We start from the raw sequence: 20,085 nt of genomic DNA on the forward strand, positions 1-20,085 counted from the left end.
TATAATTAAATAGCATTTTTGCAAGGGAAAATGACTTGATGGTTAGCTTCTACACAAAAATATGTGATCTACACTTGAATTTGTAGGAAAAAGCATTGTAGGAAAAAGATTAATGTCTCATGTTTGGCTACCCATACCAGTTATTTTTGTTATATTCCAAAATTACCTATAATATCTTCATCCTTAACAAGCTATCTCAAAAATATGAGCCATGGATTGTAAAGAGAACTTTACAGAAGACTGAAAGTATATAAATGGAAGAATGAAAATATAACACTATTCTTAAAAGAACTCAGTACTTGTCCTGATGACATCATTAGCTGGATCACTCATAATATTGTGTTGTCATATAGTTGTTTAGCAATGTTAGCTATTTAGATTCTTTTTGTTTAAATTTTTTACATTTGCAGGAAACTAAAAGATATTATAATGATTTGAAGGTACTTTTACTTTGTAAGAACTGTTTGAAAAAATTAACACTTCCTTTTAAAATGTGTATTAAAAGTTTTGATGCAGCTTTATTAGGTACAAAAAAATTAGTACATAATAGGTAATGCAGCATAATGGATTGAGAGCTGAGGAATCTAGTTTTTTTTTTTTTAAGGTTAATTATGTTGTTCAGTACCATATCTAACCAAATTTGATTTTCAGAAAACTATACCATGGAACTCTTTATATTTGTTGATTTCATTATAGAATAAATTTGGTAGGGGATTGGTATTTCTTGGACTCCATGCAAGAGGGTTTATAATTAACATACTAAAAGATAAAACATTCTTACAATGTGATTTGTAATATAGACAGTAAGAAATGTGTTATAGTGATGTTCTGGTGTAATTCCTATTATATGAGAGAAGAATGAATGAATGAAATGTCCTAGATCTTCTTCTCTTTTCCTTCTATACTATTTAACTAGGTGATCTTATCAGCTCCCATGGTTTCAATTATCATCACTCTGCAAAATGACTCGCAGATCTTATTGTCCAGCCCTAAGCTCTCTGCTGACTTCCAGTCTCTCATCTCTAACTGACTGACATCTTGAATAGAATGTCCCATAAACATCTTAAACTGAACATGTCCAAATCTGAACTAATTTTCTTTCCCCTCAAAACCCTCCCCTCTTCCTAACTTCTCTATTGATGTTGAGGGTACCATCATCCTCCCATTCATCCATGCTTGAAATATAGGGATCATCCTCACTCTCTCTGATCTCCTGTTCGATTGGTTTCCAAGTTCTGTCATTTCTGTCTTCATAGGCTCTCCTATATGCCCTCCTGTCTCCTCAGAAACTGCCACCATCTTTTCTGTGTCTTTATTAGCTGTGGTGGTGGAAGAGCGAGGGGTTGGGGCACCAACAGAAGCAGTCACCAGTTTGCATTCCTAGGAGGATGGTTGTGGGACTGGACAAGAAGCAGGGATGGTTGTTTGGAGGGCACTGGCATTCTTTGGGCTCCTGGGCTTATCTTCATGTCAATGGCAGTTAATCAGTGGTTGGCAATGGTGGTGGTGAAGATGTGTCTTCTTTTGCACAGTGATTGCTCCTATTGTTGATGTTATGTGGCCTGAACTGGAAGCAGGGCTGGTGATTAGGGAGTAGTATTTTTTTCAATTCATTAGAATTGGTAGGTAGAGGTCATGGTTTGACCTACTTGGCACATGCTACCTCCTGTCTCTTCCTGTAAGGTTGCAATAGGTAATGGCTACTATTGATCAAGAATATATAGCTGTGGTAGTTTACTAGAGAACCTTGCTTATGGTAATATAGTCTTATTATCATTTCTACCTTTACAGTTGGATCGTGGGATTGTGGATTTAGAGCTGGGAGGGACCTCACATCATATAGTTCAGGCACTCCTCAATTTACAGAAGAGGAAACTGAGGCCCAGTGAAATTGACTTGCCCAAGGCTCAGTAGATAGATAGTAACAAAGCTAGGATTTTAAACCAAGTCCTCTGACACAAAATCCAATATAATTTCTACTCAATGAACTAACTTCATGCTACCCTGTAGATTTAGCCTTTATAAGGTGTTAAATCCCTTTCAAAAAATGTCACAATTGACTGTGTTGTCCAAGTTTCATGATCTGGTAGTAGGTATGTCATTTGAAATTTAGATGAAGCTCGACATACTGCTTAATTTGAAGAAGAGTTTAAGTATCATTTTTGTAAAATCTGTGATTGTAACTGAACAAGCTTTATGAAGAAACATACCTAAAATTTGATACTTTTCTCATTAATCCTTAGACATTACTTAACATCAACCCGATTCATAATTAGCCTCAATTAGAATGTTTAGTTGTAACTTACCCTGCCATCTCATCTTGTAGTTTATTCTTTCCAGGGCTTGTATATAGTTTTAGGTTGACTTGGAGTCACTATACCTTTGCACACTTTTTCCTCAGCTACAAGTTATGGGATATTTTAATTTAGGGAATCATTCCTGTAACCACCCTTTTTGAAACTAATCAAAGATGATGTTAGTTTTTTTTTTTCTGAAAGAGTTTCCATTTTTTAAGTTTCTGCTTCCTTTCTTATTTGTAGCAGAAGACAAATAATAATAGCTCACATTTATTTAACTCTTTACAGTTTACACAGTTCTTTCCCTGTAATATCCTGTGAGATAGGTACAGTCTTTACAAATATTATTAGTCTAAATTTATAGATGAGGAAACCAATTCATACTAAAGTGTTGAGTTGCTGGATATTTTAATTCCCAGTTCAGTGATCCTACCACTGTGCAACACTACGTGTTGAAAAGGAACAAGAAAAGAGAAGCCTATAGAGCAGATGCCTAGTTTGAAAACATAGTTCCTCACACTCTCATTGGATAAATTTCCCCCCTAATCAGAAGGAGATTACTTTCCATTTAACTCTGTCTGTCCTAACCAGTGAATATTTCTTATGGGTCTGCTGAGTGTAAGGCGTGTTGGATGCTAGGAATATAAAGATTAGAATTAAGGCAATATCTACCTTCTAGGATGATACTACATTGTGAGGGGCCTGGACGCTGAGAATGTGATAATAACAAAGAAAAGATTCAGACAAAATGTTGTAAAAAAAAAAAATGTCAAGGGATTAGGGAAAGCTTCATGAAGAAAGTGGCACTTGTGCCTTGAAGGAAGAGGATTTCAGGTAGAGAAGGTGGGAAAGGGAAAAAATGTGAATGGTGTTTGACTTGTTCACCTAGACTGAAAAGTTTGCTTTTGTTTAAAAACAAAACAAAAACATTCGAATATGGTTCCTGAATTAATTTAAACTGTCTTGACAATCAAGTTTTCCTTTTTGGGTACAATTTGGACATGCAAAACTTAAACTTACTGTAAAGATCCTACAGTATTGTTTGAAATCAACTTTAAAGAACTTTTAAATTCTTAAAATGCATGATTTTGTCATTGTTGATTTGTTTTAACTGAAAAAAAAATTTAAGTAAGCACCTTTAAGATGTAGACCTTTATCAAAATTTCACTTCTTCATTAGTATCTCACGTGTTTGTATGGTCTTCCCCTCAGAAAATAATCTTGCTAACCAGAGGTGCCAAACACTCCCAAGTGTGGTCCCCAACCAAATTACGGTGTAATGCGGAAATATTTAACAAAATAAATAAAATACAATAAAGCATAGATCACATTACATTTTAAAACTAAGTTCATATGTGGCCTACAGGGATCTTTATGTTTGGATTAGTGGCCTCCATTTCTGTTTGAGTTTGACATCACTGGTCTAAACCATTCCAAACATAAGGAAACAAATTAAATGAATGAAATAAAAATGATAAGTTGTTGTTCAAATGTTTTCAGCCATGACCAACTCTTTGTAACCCCATTTGCAATTTTCTTGACAAAAATACTGGAGTGGTTTGCCATATCCTTCTCCAGCTCATTTTACAGATGAGAAAACTGAGGCAAACAGAATTAAGTGACTTGTTCAGGGTCACACAGCTAGTAAGTGTCTGAGGCCAGATTTGAACTCAGGAACATGAGTCTTCTTGTGTCCAGTCCCAGCACTCTATCCACTCTACAACCTAGCTTCCCCATAATTGTAGTTGTTATATATAAACTTGATTTTATCATCTTTAATTGAGCAATTATAATGTGCTTTATTATAGTAACAAATCTGTTGAGCTCAGACCTAGACTACTTCTTGAGTAAGCATTTAAAATTTTAGCTCAGTACTACTTGAACTATAAGATAGACTAATATTGTTCTTTTCATATTTTTAAATACACCACAATTTTTTAAAAGTCTATCCTTATTTTTTTCTTTTGTCTGTATAAATGTGAAGTACTAAATTCACATGCTTTTAAAATTAAGAATAAACAAAAGCAATTAGATTCAAGAAATATACGGTGGAATAATGAAAATAATATTGAATGTGGGATAAAATTACCTAGGCTGAGGCTTTCTCACTTGTATCTGTGTAACTGTGGACAGGTAATTACCCTGGGACTCATTATAGTCACTGTAAAATGAGGGCATTAGACTAGATTATATCTAAGGTTCCCTTTATCTCTGAATTTATGATATTTTATGCTTTCATTTTAAGGCTAACTAAAAGATAAAGAAAAATAACAAAGAGAGAAAGTAAGTTAGGTTCATAGGGTTTAAAGCTGGAAGAGACAAATTTTTACTGTTAAGGAAATAAATACAAGTCCAGTGCGTAGCACCTCTGGGATTCAAACCAGGGTTTCTTTGATTCCAAATCTAACCCTCTTACTATTATTGTAAGGAAGAAAAGACATGAAGAGAAGAGAACATGAAAGCATGAGGGAGAAAGAGTGAGGAAAGAAAGGAAAAAAATCATATAAGAAAACCTCAGGATCCCAAAAGAAATAGACAAAGGGAAAGAGGCAACATTTCTTGCCCATTCATTTAAAATAGTACTTTTCAAACTTTACTCTATCTCCACAACAGTCCCTAACTTCTCTGACATTCAGGGCTACTACCCTTTTTCTAGTAATCATTGATCAGTGACAATGCTATTAATATCATTTGGTTAAACAAGGACTCATCAACTACAATCCTTCCAGTAAAATGGGACCCTGTCAGATACTACCATCTACCCTTTTACTCCCTTTGGCCCACTGGAACTTAACATCTGCTGTTCTCCTATTGTCTTTGAATCTTTGGTCTTTGCAAAATAACTGATGTTGTACCTAAAGACCACCAGGCCTTAGCATTCTTTTGTTTCTATTTAAATTTTTTTTCAACTAACATTAAATATATATATGTGTGTGTGTGTGTGTGTGTGTGTGTGCATATATATATATATATATATATATATATATATATATACACACACACATATATATTTCTCCCTCCTATCACTTCCCCTTCACTTCCCATTGAACAAATTAAAAAATAGACTTGATGGGGAGGGAGAAGCATTTATATAGCACCTACTGTGTAACACTGTTTTAAGCACTTTATAAATATCTCATTTTATGCTAACAGCAACCCTGTAAGGTAGTTACTGTTATTATCTCAATTTTACATTTGAGGAAACTAAGGCAGACCGAGGTTAAATGAATTGCCCAGGGTCAACAGTAAGCATCAGAAGCCATATTTGAACTCAGGTTTTCCTGACTCCAGACCCAGTATTCTATCCACTGCGCTACCCAAAAAAAAAAAATCCCTCAAGTTATGTCATTGTAGTCTGGCAAAACTAATTCCCCCATTAACCATGTTGGAAAATGTCTGTCTCTTTGTGTATTTAAAGTCCATCAAAATCTCTCTGAGGAAGATAGTATCTGAGTGTATCATTTTTATTCTTTTGGACTTGTGGTTAATCACTGCACTGATAAGAGTTTTAAAGTCTTTCAAAGTTGATTTTCTCTGTAATGTAATCAATGTAATAAATTGTTCTAATTCTGCTCACTTCATTCTGCGTCAGTTCATAAAAGTCTTCCGAGTTTGCTCTAAAATTGTTCATTTTATCATTGTCATGATGATCTTCTGTTACATTGTATACCACAATTTGTATTCCCCAGTAGGATACCCCTTTACTTTCCAATTTTAGTTACCAGAAAAAGAACTACTATAACTATATTTGTGTATGTGCTCTTTTTTAAAATTTCTTTGAGGCTTGGCCTGGTATTGGTATAACTGTGTTAAAGGGTATACACAGTTTGATTATGTTCAGGGTATGGAGTTCCAAATTGCTTTCCAGAATGGCAGGACCAATTCCTAGTTTTCACAGTAGTGCACAGTGTGCCAGATCATTCCACATTTGTCATCTTTTCTTTTGTCATTTCTGCTAGTTTGATAGGTGTGAAGTAGAACCAGAAAGTTACTTTAATTTGTATTTCTCTAATTTTGAGTGATTTAGAGCATTTCTTGAATTAATAATTTGGAATGTTTTCATGATTGCTGATAGCTTGGGTTTCTTCCCTGGAGAACTACCTTTTTCATAAAAAAAAGAATACTCTTAGTCTTACAGATATTTTTATTTAGTCTTATAAATTTGAATCTATTCTTTATATGTCTTGGAAATGAGACTGTTATCAGAGAAACTTGTTACAAAGATTTTTTCCTACTCCCCTTTCAATTTTTGCTGCATTAGATTTGTGCAAACTTGCTTAATTTTATATAATCAAAAGTATCCACTTTATTTTGTGTGATTCTCTCTGTTTATTCATGATCTATTTCCACATCCATAAATCTGACAAGTAATTTCTTTCTTGGTCTTCTAATTTGTTTATGATATGACTTTATATCTCAGTCATCTATCATTGGAGCTTATAGTGGTAGATGACATGAGGCATTAGGATAAATCTGACTTCTGCCAAACCGATGTCCAGCTTTCCTAGGAGTTGTCAAATAGTGAGTCCTTCCCCGAGCAACTAGGGTCAAATACTATGCTGCTGTGGTTTTTTTTTTTACTTCTGTATGTTGTGTACCTAATCTATTTCATTGAATGAACTCTATTTTTTAACCAGTACCAAAGCATTTAATGATTACTGCTTAAACCTCTTTCCTTCCCACTTTTTTTTCATTATTACCTTTGCAGTTCTTGACCTTTGTTTTTCTATGTGACTTTCATTATTATTTTTCTAGCTCTATAAAATATTCTTTTCGAAGTTCAGTACAGCACTGCATGAGGGTTTTCTATACACCCTGTATTACTTTTCTCGTTTCATCCTCTGTCCCTAGCATAGTGCTTGGCACATAATAAATGAATGATAAATGCTCATTCATTCATTCATTCTTTCTTACTGTCACAATTGTTCACCAGGAATTTATTAACTGTGGTCTGTTTATTGCCTCTAAAAGTGTATTTCAGTCATTTGGGACTATGTCTTTAACATTGAACATTGAAATTATTTTTAAGAGATGTATAAAATCATGTCCATATATCTTCGTCTTAGAGGAGTAAGGACAGTCAGCATGAGGCTTTTCCATATGCCCTGTATTACTTTTCTCTTTTCATCCTCAGCCCCTAACACAGTGTCTGGCATATAGTAATTAATTAATAAATGCTCATTCATTCATTCTTCCTTGCTGTCAAAATTGTTCACTAGGAATTTACAAAGTGTTATCTGCTTATTGCACCTAAGAGTATGTATCAGCCTATTTGGGCCTTTGTCTTTAATATTGTAATTATTTTTAAGAGATGTATAAAATTGTATCCATATATCTTCATCTTACAGGGGTAAGGACAATCAACAAATATTTGATTTTGTATACTTTCTAAAGGGAATGATGATTCTAAGCTGAAAGCTGAATCTAGTATGTGAGCCTAAAGTGTTCTCTCCCTCATACTATGGAACTTACAAAGCAATTTTAATTTGAACTTTTTCCAAGTGAATTAATTATTAGAAGTACCAAGAGAAAGCTCTTAAAATTTGCTTTCACCTTTAAAATGTGGTCCTGCAGCATTTACTCTAAGGTCAGCTTTTTATTGAGATTCCAGTATGATTGATAGTTTTCCCTTTTTAAAATTCCATTTGAGTTGTTAGACCAAATAGACTTTTTATCCAGATGCATTTATGACTAATTTTATGGTATTTAATACTTTGAATACTCTGTTTTGTTTAGGATGGCTTCGTCGTTAGAATATTTGCAACAAGCACTGAACCTGTACTTCAGCAAGAATTGCAGCTCAAACTTGCCAGAAAATGTTTACATGCCTGTGGCATCTCCTTATTTGATCTGGAGAAAGACTTGCACATTATAAGTAAGATTGTACAATGAAGATCACTCTGCCAGCTACTTTGATTCTTAATACTACCTTCTCTTTTAAAACATTTTAAAATATTCACAACCCTGCAGTTTGATATTTTGGGGATAATTCTGTAGCCAGAAATGAAATCTAGGATTTACATATGCCTAAGAGTATGGCATGTAAGGGTTTTCATATATAAAATCTGTGTGAGTTCTATAGTCAAAGACACTAAAATTTGGAAGTGGCCTAGATGGCAATTAGCCTTAGTTATGTCAGAACAAAAATACCATCTATATTTTATCCCATAAGAATTAATAATATATTTGTAATAGCTAACTTTATTTGTCTCTTACTATGTGCCAGGCACTGTGCTAAGCACTTTACAATTATTATCTGATTTGATCTTCACAATAAGCCTGGGAGGTAGGGGCTGTTATCCCCATTTTACAGATGAGGAAACTGAGGCAAACAGTGGTTAAGTTACTTGCCCAGGGTCACATAGCTAGTAAGTGTCTGAAGCTGGATTTGAACTCAGGTCTTCCTGATTCCAAGTCCAGTACTCTTACCTACTGTGCCACGTTGTTGCTCCTTATTTATGATATGACTTTTTATATATGTTCTGCTATCCTTTGATATGTTTCTCTATCCTCTATCCTTATCTCTAGTTAGCAGACCTCAATATTTCCCAAGGCATCCCATTGCACTTTTGAATCGGTCAAATTGTTAGGACGTTTTTCCTGACATCAAGTCTTAAAATATTCTTCTTTTGCACATTCAACACATTGCTCCTAATTCTTCCCTATGGAACCAAACTGAACAAGTTTCATTTTTTTTTCTTCATGTGACAATCCTTCATATACTTGATAACAGCTTTTATATTTCCCTAAATCTTCTCTCTCTTCCAAGTGAAACATCCTAAGTTTCTTCAGACATTACTTGTATGGCATGAACCTTTCACCATCCTACTTGCCCCTCTTCTGAATGTTTTCCAGGCTATCAATGTTCTTCCTAAAATGTGGCACCCAGAACTGAATACATTCCTCCAGACGTGGTCTGAATAGGACATGGTATAGGAGGACTAGCATTTTCCAAACTTTGGGGACTAAGCCTCTGTCCTAAGATTACATTGGATACGTTGACTTGCCAGATCATATTTTGGATATGTATATGTATAGAGTTTCCATGTCACTGCCCATGTGTTCATCTGTACAGATTTTTTTTCAGACTAATGGTTGCCTGACCATTCCCCATACGCACATCTTATACTTGCAAAGTTGATTTTTTGTTTTACAGAATTGGAAGAATTTGCATTTATCTCTATTAAATTTCATCTTATTATAGTCAACCCAGTGTTTTAGCTTGCAAAATATTTTCAGATCCTGATATTATAATTCAGCATTTTAGCTAAAATCAGCTATTAGCTATAGTTTTATGTAATCCCACAAATTTGATAAGTATTTCATTCGTATCTATCCAAGACATTGATAATAAAATTAAATATCATTATTAAATTCATAGATCCTTGGGGACACTCCTCTATGCTTTCTTCCAAATTGTCATAGAACTATAAATAACTATTAATTGTGTTTTGCCGCATAGCCAATTTATAGTCCATTTAACTGTAATACTTTTTAGCCAGCATCTCAGCTTCTTGTCCACAAGAATGACATAGGAGATTTTTTTTCTTAATTTTTTTTGCTAAAATCTAGGTAAACTATATCTAACGCATTCCTCTCATCTCCCAGTCTAGTAACATTTCAGAAAGAAAAGGAAATGTAATTCGTCCTGGCACAGTCTATTCTCAATCAGTCTTTCAACTAGCACTTATAAAAATTTCTTTTTCAGTCATGGCTCTTCATGACCCCATTTGAGGTTTTCTCAGCAAAGACACTGGAGTGGTTTGCCATTTCCTTCCTCAGCTCATTTTTACAGATAAGGAAGCTGAGGCAAACAGAGTTAAGTGACTTGCCCAGGATCACACAGTAAAGGTCTGAGGCCAGATTTGAAATCAGGTCTTCCTGATTCCAGGCCTGGTTTCTATCCTCCATGCCATTTAGCTACTCAGCTGTATGTTCAAGAACCATGCAAGGTATTGGCAATACAAAGACAAAAATGAAAGTTCCTGCCCATAATGATGCCATACTAGCACTTGGTCATCATCAGTTCCCTTTCTAAATGTTCGCTAACTCTCCCTTTAACAATATATTCTAGAAATTTGTTTAGGAATTGAAGTCAAGCTTACTGACTTTATTATGCACAAACCATTCTTTTCCAATATTTGAAAATTGGGTCCATATGTTCCTCTCTCCAGTCCTGTAACAGCAAAAAGGGTTCAACAACCTGTCTGCCATTTCTTTCAGTATGCTGTCTAAGATGGGGACTGATGAGTAGAACTTACCAAAGGCAGCTAAGTAGTCTTACTATTTTCCTACTTATCATGAATCCTAAATCCTAATTATTTTGTTTTTTTGATTCCAAAGACCCTTTGCTTTAGTAGAGAAAATAAGGAAAATAAGAGTTAAACAGGCCTATCTATTCTTCATTTTCATTATCATTGCCTCCATCCAGAGAACAGTCTGTCCTTTCTTTGGGCCTCCTTTTTTTTTCAATGTGACTTTTTTTAACAATCATTTCTATCACCTTTCCTTGCAGCTTTATCTCATTCTGAATTTTGCCTGTCTTGAACTATTTTAGAAGGGTTATGCTGTGCATTTATTCATTATTTTTTTTTAATCTGGCATTGTTTCTATTTTGTTGTACATTGAAAAAATTGATTGGTTAAAATTATTCTTTTTTACCCAACTCCCACTATCGTCATTGAATTTTTTTTTGAGTCTTTAAAATTTTACTCTTGAGAGCTTCCCATTTTTCTTGGTTTTTATTTATTTGTTTGTTTATTTATTTATTTATTTTGATGTCTCTGTTTTTCTGCTTGTCCTTTTGGTAAAAACTGTGATGTTTATAGAACTTAGCCTTTTTCAAATTCTAAGGTACATATCAGGCTGTGCCTGAGTTTCCCTTTTTCTAATGCAAATTCTTACCCTTTAAGAGGGGAGGGAGAAGTGTTTCTACACACAGCAATCAGTTCTTTCTTTTTGATGATAATCCAGCATGGAAGTTCCCCTAATTGCTTCCTCCACCTTTAAAGGGTGTATTTGTCATTAAGGAAAGTCAAGAAATTACATTAATTGCTCTGTTTTTTGCTAGGAAAAGTGTTTTCACAGATGTCTGTTGGATTGAAAGGTATCATCATTATCATAGCTTGCCTCTGTGCCAGGCTGTGATTCCTTTTCCTAAATTCTCAGCTATTTCCTCTAGGTAATTGTTCAGGTCTATGTTCTAATGGCAATCTTGTCTTGATCTTTTTCCAAAATCTTTCCATTGTACTTATTACTTCTGGTTCCTGAATTTCCTCACTTGAGATTCTTTTCTTATCATTAAACACTGCTCAACCCTCAGTCTTGCCTATCCTGTTCCTTTTGAACAGGTGTATACTTCTAGAGCCATATTTATGCACCAAATTTCAATGATGACTAGGAGGTCAAATTTGTCTCTCTCGACTAGTCTATTTCATTTTGTGTGTTACTCATACTTTCAGCATTTACTCAAAGATGTTTGAAGTCATGGGTTTTATTTACATTTTGTCTTGTGTATTTCTGGGCATTCTTTCTACATTGAAATTACTCTCTGTGGCATAGTAGGACTACTGTTTATATTGGGACTGGTACAAAAGACAGTTAATTTAAATTCTATCACAAAAGAAAGGTTACTTAAGCTGGAAGTATAGCAGAATTTACAAAAGAAAATTTATTACTAGAATGAATTATGGAGTGAGACTATAGGGAACACTAAGGATATCCTTAAAGAGAGTTTGATTTGGAGACAAAGGCATAGCAACTAGATAATGTCCAGAAGGATTTCCTTACTTGAATTGATTTTTGAGATTTTCACAGCTGCAGGATTTTCTAACATCATTTTTAAAAAATCTAAAATGAAAGTCTCTTAACATCTACAAGTCAACCAACAATTTAACTTAGTCACAGAATGTATTCTGGGCTCAGTCTCTTAATTTAGTACTTTTGCATTATCAGTAAGGTGAGGTAGTGTGCACTACCTTTTCTTCAGAAAGATTTCTCAAGCAAAATGTGTTCTGTATGCTGGAAATTTGGGTTTGCCTGTCTGTCCTGGCTAACAGGGCCCCGATTTGATGACTTGAGATGCAATATAAACCATACCCTTTTGAATTAATGTTTTTTTGACTTTGATAAAACTTGTAATTGTTGATTTGCTTTGTATATTTTAGTTAGGTGGATTAAAAAACCTACTCTTTATTCATAGGAGAATTTTTCAAATAAATATCCACTTAAAAATTTCTAGAAGTGCTGAAATTTGTGATTAGTTTAAATCATGATTGGTATTACAAAATGGATTTTTCTAAAGTTAAAGCTATTTTTATGTAATTACTTCAGGGATAGGGAACCTGTGGCCTCAAGGCCACATGTGACCCTCTGTTTCCTCAAGTGTGGTCCTTTGACTGAATCTAAACTTCACAGAACAAATCCTCTTAATAAAAGGATTTGTTCTGTAAAACTTGGACTCAGTCAAAAGGCCACACCCAAGGACCTAGAAGGTCACATGTGGCCTCGAGGCTGCAGGTTCCCCATCCCTAAGTCTTAGCTAAAGTACAAATATCATACATGGCATGATGTTTTCTTTCATATCTTTTTTTTTTCCTATTTATGACATACCATAAATATGACCTATTTATTAGAAGCAAAGGAGAACTTACAATCTTAAGTGATTGTATTAATTATTTGTGCATATATTAATTTAAAATTTTTAATTTAAAGGTACAGGATTTGATGAGGAGTCAGCTGTATTGGGTGCAGGACGTGAGTTTGCACTTATGAAAACTGCTAGTGGAAAGGTACATTATTTATTTGGAAATCAACAAAACAGTGACATTTATTTAGCTGTTTTAAGTGATGAATGTATTCTATAACAGCTATTAATTACTGCACAATTTGAAGTAGTATACATATCTTTTCAGTCTTTGCTTTTCAGAATATTTCTTACGTGGTTACTACTCATTAATGTGAAATATGGGTTATAAAGTAATGAATTGGATATTCAATTTTGCTAATGTATTTTTTTTTGTTTTAAAATGAGTGTTCATCACTTTAAAGCCTATTGAAATATTCTGAAATGCAAAAAATAAGAGTTTTGTAGTTGTACTTGTGAAAAAAAATGTGCCTATCACAAATGTGCCTAGATTTGTGAAATGCAATAGAACTTTGTTCCATTGGGCTTGCTATAGACCATGTTCCAAAACAAGATTACTCTTTTGAGTATATGTAACATATACTCATATATAACACACATATATATATATATATATATACACACACACACACACACATATATATAAAACATATGATAATGTGTAGTAGTTGTTATAATGCTATATGGCTGTATTAAAAAATATGATCATATGATGGAGAGAACAGAAGGGCATGAGTTAGGACATCTGAGTTCTAGTTTTAACTTTATTTTTAAAAAATCTTAGTATTAGATAAATTACCTTTCTGTGCATTAATATTTATAAAATAGTGATAATAATAGACCAGTCTACTCCATGTCTTATTCAGGAATATATAGCTATATGTATGTAGGTGTATGGGAAGGGAAGACTAAGAGTAAGTGTTTTCAAATTATAATTCAATCTGTAATTGTTTATGGAGAGGTAGCCATGCTAGAGTGGAAAATTATTGTTTTAGTGAAAAGAACAGTGAAGACTTGGATGTTCTGAGTTCTGGCTTTGCTGCTTGGAAAGTAATAGTAGATAGAATAGAAGGAAGTAATATCTCGGCATCTGTTTGTTCATCTGCAAAATGAGGATTATGATCATGCTGCCTCCTTCACAGGGTTTAAAAGGAAAGCTCCTTGCAAATTGTAATTTCCACATAAATGTAAACCTTAAAAAAATCACTAAAGCTTATTTTTAATAGTTCACACCACAATGGAAATAATTCTACAGATCATCATTGAAGAAATATTTGCTTCTACATGTATGTTCATTTTTTAAATGTGCTAAATATTTACTGCACGCAAAGAAATATGGTGGACAAAAGGAAAGAAACATAGGTTAGATAAGATTAGGTTCCTGCCCTCTTGGAGTTTGCCATCTAATAACAAATTAAATCTTTATTATTAAGTCCTTTCAAGAAAGTTATTTTACTAGTCTGAAGATACAGAGATAAAAAAAAAATCAGTTCAATTCAGTTCAATAAGCATGTATTAAGTAGATATCACTGTCTTGGAATCCAAGGATACAAAGTAAAGATTGTCTGTGCTCTTCCTGGAGCTTACATTCCATTGGAGGGGGTTGTATACAGATAAGTAAATATGTACATAGATGAGATGGAGAGAACAATAACAATTTAGGTAGGGGCAATTACTGAGTTTGTAGCATGGGAATGTGGCTTGGAGAAAGACATAGATTCAGAGTCATGAATGGCAGGTGGATTCTAGTTATAAAGGATGAGCTTTACAAGGATGTGGAGATGTAAGATGGAATGCTGATATCTGGAAACATCTTAGTAGGCCAGTTTGACTGGAACATAGAGTTCATGAAAGAAAGTATTTAAAATAAGTATAAGGGGTATATGGGAGCCACATTGTGGAGGGCTTTAAGTATCACACTCAGGAGCTCACAGTTTATGTAAGCAATATCAGGAAGCACCTGAAGATATTTTGCAGAGGAATGATGTTATCAGTCCTATGCATTAAAATTATTTTAGCAGCTCTGTTTGGAGAGGAAAATGACTCGAAATAGGAATAGGGACAAAACCTGTAATTTCAGTGATAAATTGAACTCCTATATGAGGACACTTCATCAATGCAGGTCAGCATCTTTCCCTGTACATCAGAGTCTTAAGAGAGTTTCCTAGAGCGTTGTGCCTAGGGTCAGAGAAATAGGACTGGAACCCAGGTATTTTTCCTGACTCCAAGGCCTATCTCTATTTAATATATCATACTACAACTGTTTCAACATAGGCAAACCAATTATTAGGAGACTTTTTTAGTACCTGTAAAAAGTGATAGCCTGAACTAGGATAATGGTCATATGAAAGGATATATATAAGAGATGTTGAAAAGGTAGAAATAACAAAACTTGACAGTGGATTGCCTATAGTCAAAAGGAATGCAGGGGGGAGGAGAAATCAAAAGTGACTCTTAAGATGAAAATTTGGGTGACTGAGAAGTTGGATTATGGTGTCCTCATCAGAAATTGATAAATTTAGAGACCAGACAGGTTTAGGGTAGAAGATAAAGAGCTCCATTTTGGTTAGGTTGAGTTTCAGATGTTGTTGGGACAAGCATGTGGAGATGACAGAATCATAGATTTTGAGTTGGGAAGGACTTTCTAGTTAAACCCCCTTATTTTACAGATGACAGAACTAAGGCCTAGATTAGAAAAGTAACTTGCTCAAGGTCCTGTAGGTAATAAAAGTCAGGGTTGCTATTTGAACTCAGTTTCTCTGTGTCCAAACATAGTTTGTTTCAGAAGTCTTAGTGTAGTTTAAGCTATTAAGGCTTAAACTACAACACACTATTTCTTTTGCATATTTCTGTAGCATTTTCAAGTATACAAAGTGCTTCTCTCACCATAACTCTGAGATAGTGAGTGAAAATATTATTTCCATTTTACAAGTGAACTTGAAAGTCAGAATGTATATGTCCAACATCACCTAATTAGGAGATACCTAGCAGCCATTCTGTGATAAAAGATTGGTTTCAAGGAGAAAGGAAGTTAGGCTAGATAAGATTTGAGACTTATATAGATGTATACAGATATAGATAGCAATCACATAGAGATTATAACTGAGCTTGTGGAGTAGATGAGATCACCAAGAGGGTATAGAGATAGAAAGGGACTTAGGACAGAACCTAGTTGTTAAGACCTAGGAGAAATAATAAGATAATTACACTACAAATTATAATATAAATTAAAATATTATTCAGTGCCTAAAAGTGGTCACATAGACTGGAATTAGAGATTTGAGGAGGAGACCTTACTTTCAGCTGGGGAGACCAGAATAGGTAGAAGAATTTTACCTAACCCTTAAAGGAAAAGAATGAAAGATTTTGTCAAGTAGATACTTCTTTGGAGGAGAAGTAGTTCCAGTAGGAAAAAACATGAGAACATAGTATGAGTTGTCTGGAACATGAAGTGCACCACAAATAGTGTGAAATGAGCCTAGAATGGAAGGTTGGACTAGTATTGAACTTTGAATACTACATTAAGGATTGTGTATTTTTGTTCAGTAAATAGTCAGTGAAAGTTTTTAAATAATAAAAAAAAATGTTATCAGGTCTGCTTATTAGGAAAATTATTTTTAGCAGTAGGTAAAGGATAGTTTGGAAAGAAGAGAGAATAGAATCAGTGAAGCTACTCTATATTGACAGTAATGAGAACCCAGACTAGTCTGATGGTCTAGAAGGGAAGGACGTTAGGTGGAACAATACTGAAAGAACTTGCCAGCTGATAGGCTGTGGGGAGGCAAAGGAATGGAAGAGTCAAAAATTGCTCCAGAGTTTGAGGCTGGGTGGCTGGGTAAATGGAGGTACCACCAAAAACAATGGCTAAGTTAGTTCAGAGGTGTAAGTTTAGGGGTGATAAAAGAGTGGGTTTACTTTTGGACGTATTGAATTTAAAGTGTGAACAGGATATCCTGATACAGAGTTCTAGTAGGTAGTTGGGAATACAGAACTGGAGCTCAGAAAAGAGTTCAGGGATGGAATGAAAGATTTGAAAGAAAGATATCTGCATAGAAATGATCTTTGAAGCCACGGAGATATAAAACCTGAAAAAACTTGGAGATGGTACACACACACTTATGGAGTGGGAAGGGAAAGCAGAACCAAAGAAGACATGATTCAAAATGGTCAGAGACCTTTTGTAGTTTATGGGAAAGTCCTTAGATAATAATAGCTAGCATTTTCATATCACATTAAGGTTTGCAAAGAACTTTATAAATATTATCTCATATCCTCACAACAACCCTGGGAGATAGGTGCTATTATTTTTCCCATTTTACAGATGGGCAAACTGATGTACAGAGACTTTTAAGTGAATTGCCCAAGTTCACACAATAGTAAGTGTCTGAGGCCAAATTTGAATTCAGGATTTTCTGATTCCAAGTCCCCCATTCTATCCACTGAACCAGCTGGCTGCCTGAGAGTCATATTAGGACTTCTTTAAAGCCATAATGTGTGCTTCTATCCCGTGGAGTTTAGTTCTTTAAGAACCATAAGGACTTATGGTTTCTTTTGCTCATTCTCTTGTTTTATAGGGTCTGCATTTTAGATATATATAGTTTGGAAAATGAGAATGAATAATATAATAAAGGCAATTTGAAAATCAGGGCTTTTCAGATTTTTATACAGGTTTCACTGTTAAGATTTTCTATGTATTTTTGGAAATAAAAAGTGTGGCCTTAATAAAATATAGATAATGTTTATTCCTTTGAATACACACATACACACACGTACATATTCCTTTTTAATATACTTCATGACAATCTAACAAAAATAATACTTTTGATTACTTTTACTGTGTATAGTTTTATTTATGAGGTTAGTGGGGTTTTTTGACTATTTTTCCTTTCTTAAAATAAAAGAGCATAAAATCTGGTTGATTGACTTGGAACCTAATTTATGATTATTATGTAGCTTTTGTTTTATGTCAAATCCCAAGAAGTATTCCAAAATATTGTAATCCCTTTCTCTCAAGGTATATTACACAGGCAAGTACCAGAGCCTAGGAATCAAACAAGGTGGGCCTTCAGCAGGAAAATGGGTTGAGCTGCCGATTACTAAATCTCCAAAGATAGTTCAGTTTTCAGTCGGTCATGATGGTTCCCATGCTCTATTAGTTGCAGAGGATGGAAGCATATTCTTCACAGGATCTGCCAGTAAAGGAGAAGATGGAGAGTCAAGTAAGTCCCCTTGGTTAACTGTGGAAGTAATATGAAATTAATTTTATCAGAGAATATATTAATTCCATGAATAGTTATTAACATAACAAGTTTATTGTCCCATTAGAATTGCATTTACTTTACCTGTTCTTTTTATTGATTTGTAAAATGTTGTAAAATAGAAAAATTCATAATCACTATAATGCCTAAAATATCAGATATTTTAGCAGGAAGGTTTGCTTTTTAAATATGATATTATTAAAGATAAAATATATAAATGTTCGAAAGAAAAACATTTTAAATTATTAGACATATTTTTATTTTTAATTGAAATTATTTTTCATTTTTAATAAAAATATTCTTAAACCTAGTGGATATAATTTGTATCTTATTATTTATTTGTTTGATAAGCTTATGGTATAAAAGCTCATATTTTTGCCTAGCTGTAAAAAAGTATGTATAACTTTTATGTTCATCAAAGAATTGTAATTGATGACGACATTCTAAAATGATAGTTTGTCCTAGGCTTCTTTAGCTAGGAGACCTCCGAAGTCCTGCCTCTGTCATGAACTGACTCTGTGACCCTGGGCAAGTGCCTTAACCCATCAATGCCTTAGGAAACTCTCTAAGACTAAGTTATACAGCAGGTACTGACATGTGTTGGTAGAGGGAGTTTCCTTACTGGGGAGCTCTTTGTGCTCATGAAATCACAGGCCTTTTCCTGTCTCTGTCCTGTCCATTCTGAAATATTTCTGAGGATTCAGTGTGCACTGAGCTCAGAGTTAGAGGACCTGGATTCAGATTACATTTCTTGCATTATACTACTTGGGTGACCATTGGCAAATCTCTTCATGTCCCTGGACCCATTTTTTCCTCTGTAAAATGATGGACTAGATACCTGGTAATGTCCCCATCCAGCTGTCAGTCAATAGTCCTGTGTACTTGGGGGCCAGTGAGGTGGTACTATAAATGAAGCACTGGGCCTCACTTACTAGCTACATGACCCTGTTCAAGTTTCTTAACCTCTCTGTCTCAGTTCCTTCATCTTAAAATGGAGAGGACAATAACACCTACCTTGCAGGGTTGTGAAAATCAAATGAGATAATATTTGTAAAGCACTTAACACAGTGGCTGGCATATAGTAGGCACTATATAAATGCTTTTTTTCCTTTCTTCTTTCCCCTTCCCTGTATTAGACTTAGCTTTTATTGTAAGTGTAAAAATAAAGTGTGTTTTAATTAATGATTTTAATAAAGTGTACTTGGTTTCATTTGCAAGATAGATTCTTTTTGCACATTAACTTTAAATTACTTTATTTGCCTATTTTTTTTAAGCTAAAAGCAGACGGCAATCCAAACCATACAAGCCTAAAAAAATAATTAAAATGGAAGGAAAAATTGTGGTATATACAGCATGCAATAATGGAAGTAGTTCTGTCATATCTAAAGATGGAGAGCTCTACATGTTTGGGAAAGATGCCATTTATTCTGACAGTTCAAGTAAGTTAACATTTAAAAGTTACATAACACAAATGCGAGGACATACTATTAGAAAATGTGGGGAAATGCCTATACAGAGGCCACTAAGTGGTGCAGTGATTAGAATGCAGGACTTGGAATTCAGAAGATCTGAGTTCACATCCTGCCTCAAACAGTTACTATCTGTGTGACCCTTGGGTAAATCACTTAACCTGTATGCCTTCAGTTTTATTACCTGCAAAATGGGGATAATAATTGTACTTCCCTCCCAGAGTTGTGGTGAGAATCAAATGCAGTAATATTTGTAAAGCACTTTGAAATATCTTAAAGCTCTTTGTAAATGCTAGGTGTTATCATTTGTGAGCCATTTTATTGTACACTGTGAAAATCATATTATCTGTAGTAAACTAACATGTCATTCCTACTTTAATTTCACTCTTCATTTTGGTCTTTTCAGATATAACTTTT

General features: G+C 34.2%; 1 protein-coding gene across 2 annotated transcripts in view; it reads left to right on the forward strand.

The window, feature by feature from the left end:
- Positions 1-20,085, forward strand: part of MYCBP2 (MYC binding protein 2, E3 ubiquitin protein ligase) — a 269,948-nt gene that overhangs the window by 34,805 nt on the left and 215,058 nt on the right. For both annotated transcript variants that reach the window (XM_027844542.1, XM_027844541.1), the window contains 4 exons: positions 8,033-8,171; positions 13,010-13,086; positions 17,956-18,160; positions 19,474-19,638. In XM_027844542.1, coding sequence (XP_027700343.1) covers positions 8,033-8,171; positions 13,010-13,086; positions 17,956-18,160; positions 19,474-19,638 — 586 coding nt within the window. The remainder of the gene's footprint in view (positions 1-8,032; positions 8,172-13,009; positions 13,087-17,955; positions 18,161-19,473; positions 19,639-20,085) is intronic.

This window comes from Vombatus ursinus, unplaced genomic scaffold (assembly GCF_900497805.2).
Source record: "Vombatus ursinus unplaced genomic scaffold, bare-nosed wombat genome assembly UNPS02014942.1, whole genome shotgun sequence".
NCBI classification, from domain to species: domain Eukaryota; kingdom Metazoa; phylum Chordata; class Mammalia; order Diprotodontia; family Vombatidae; genus Vombatus; species Vombatus ursinus.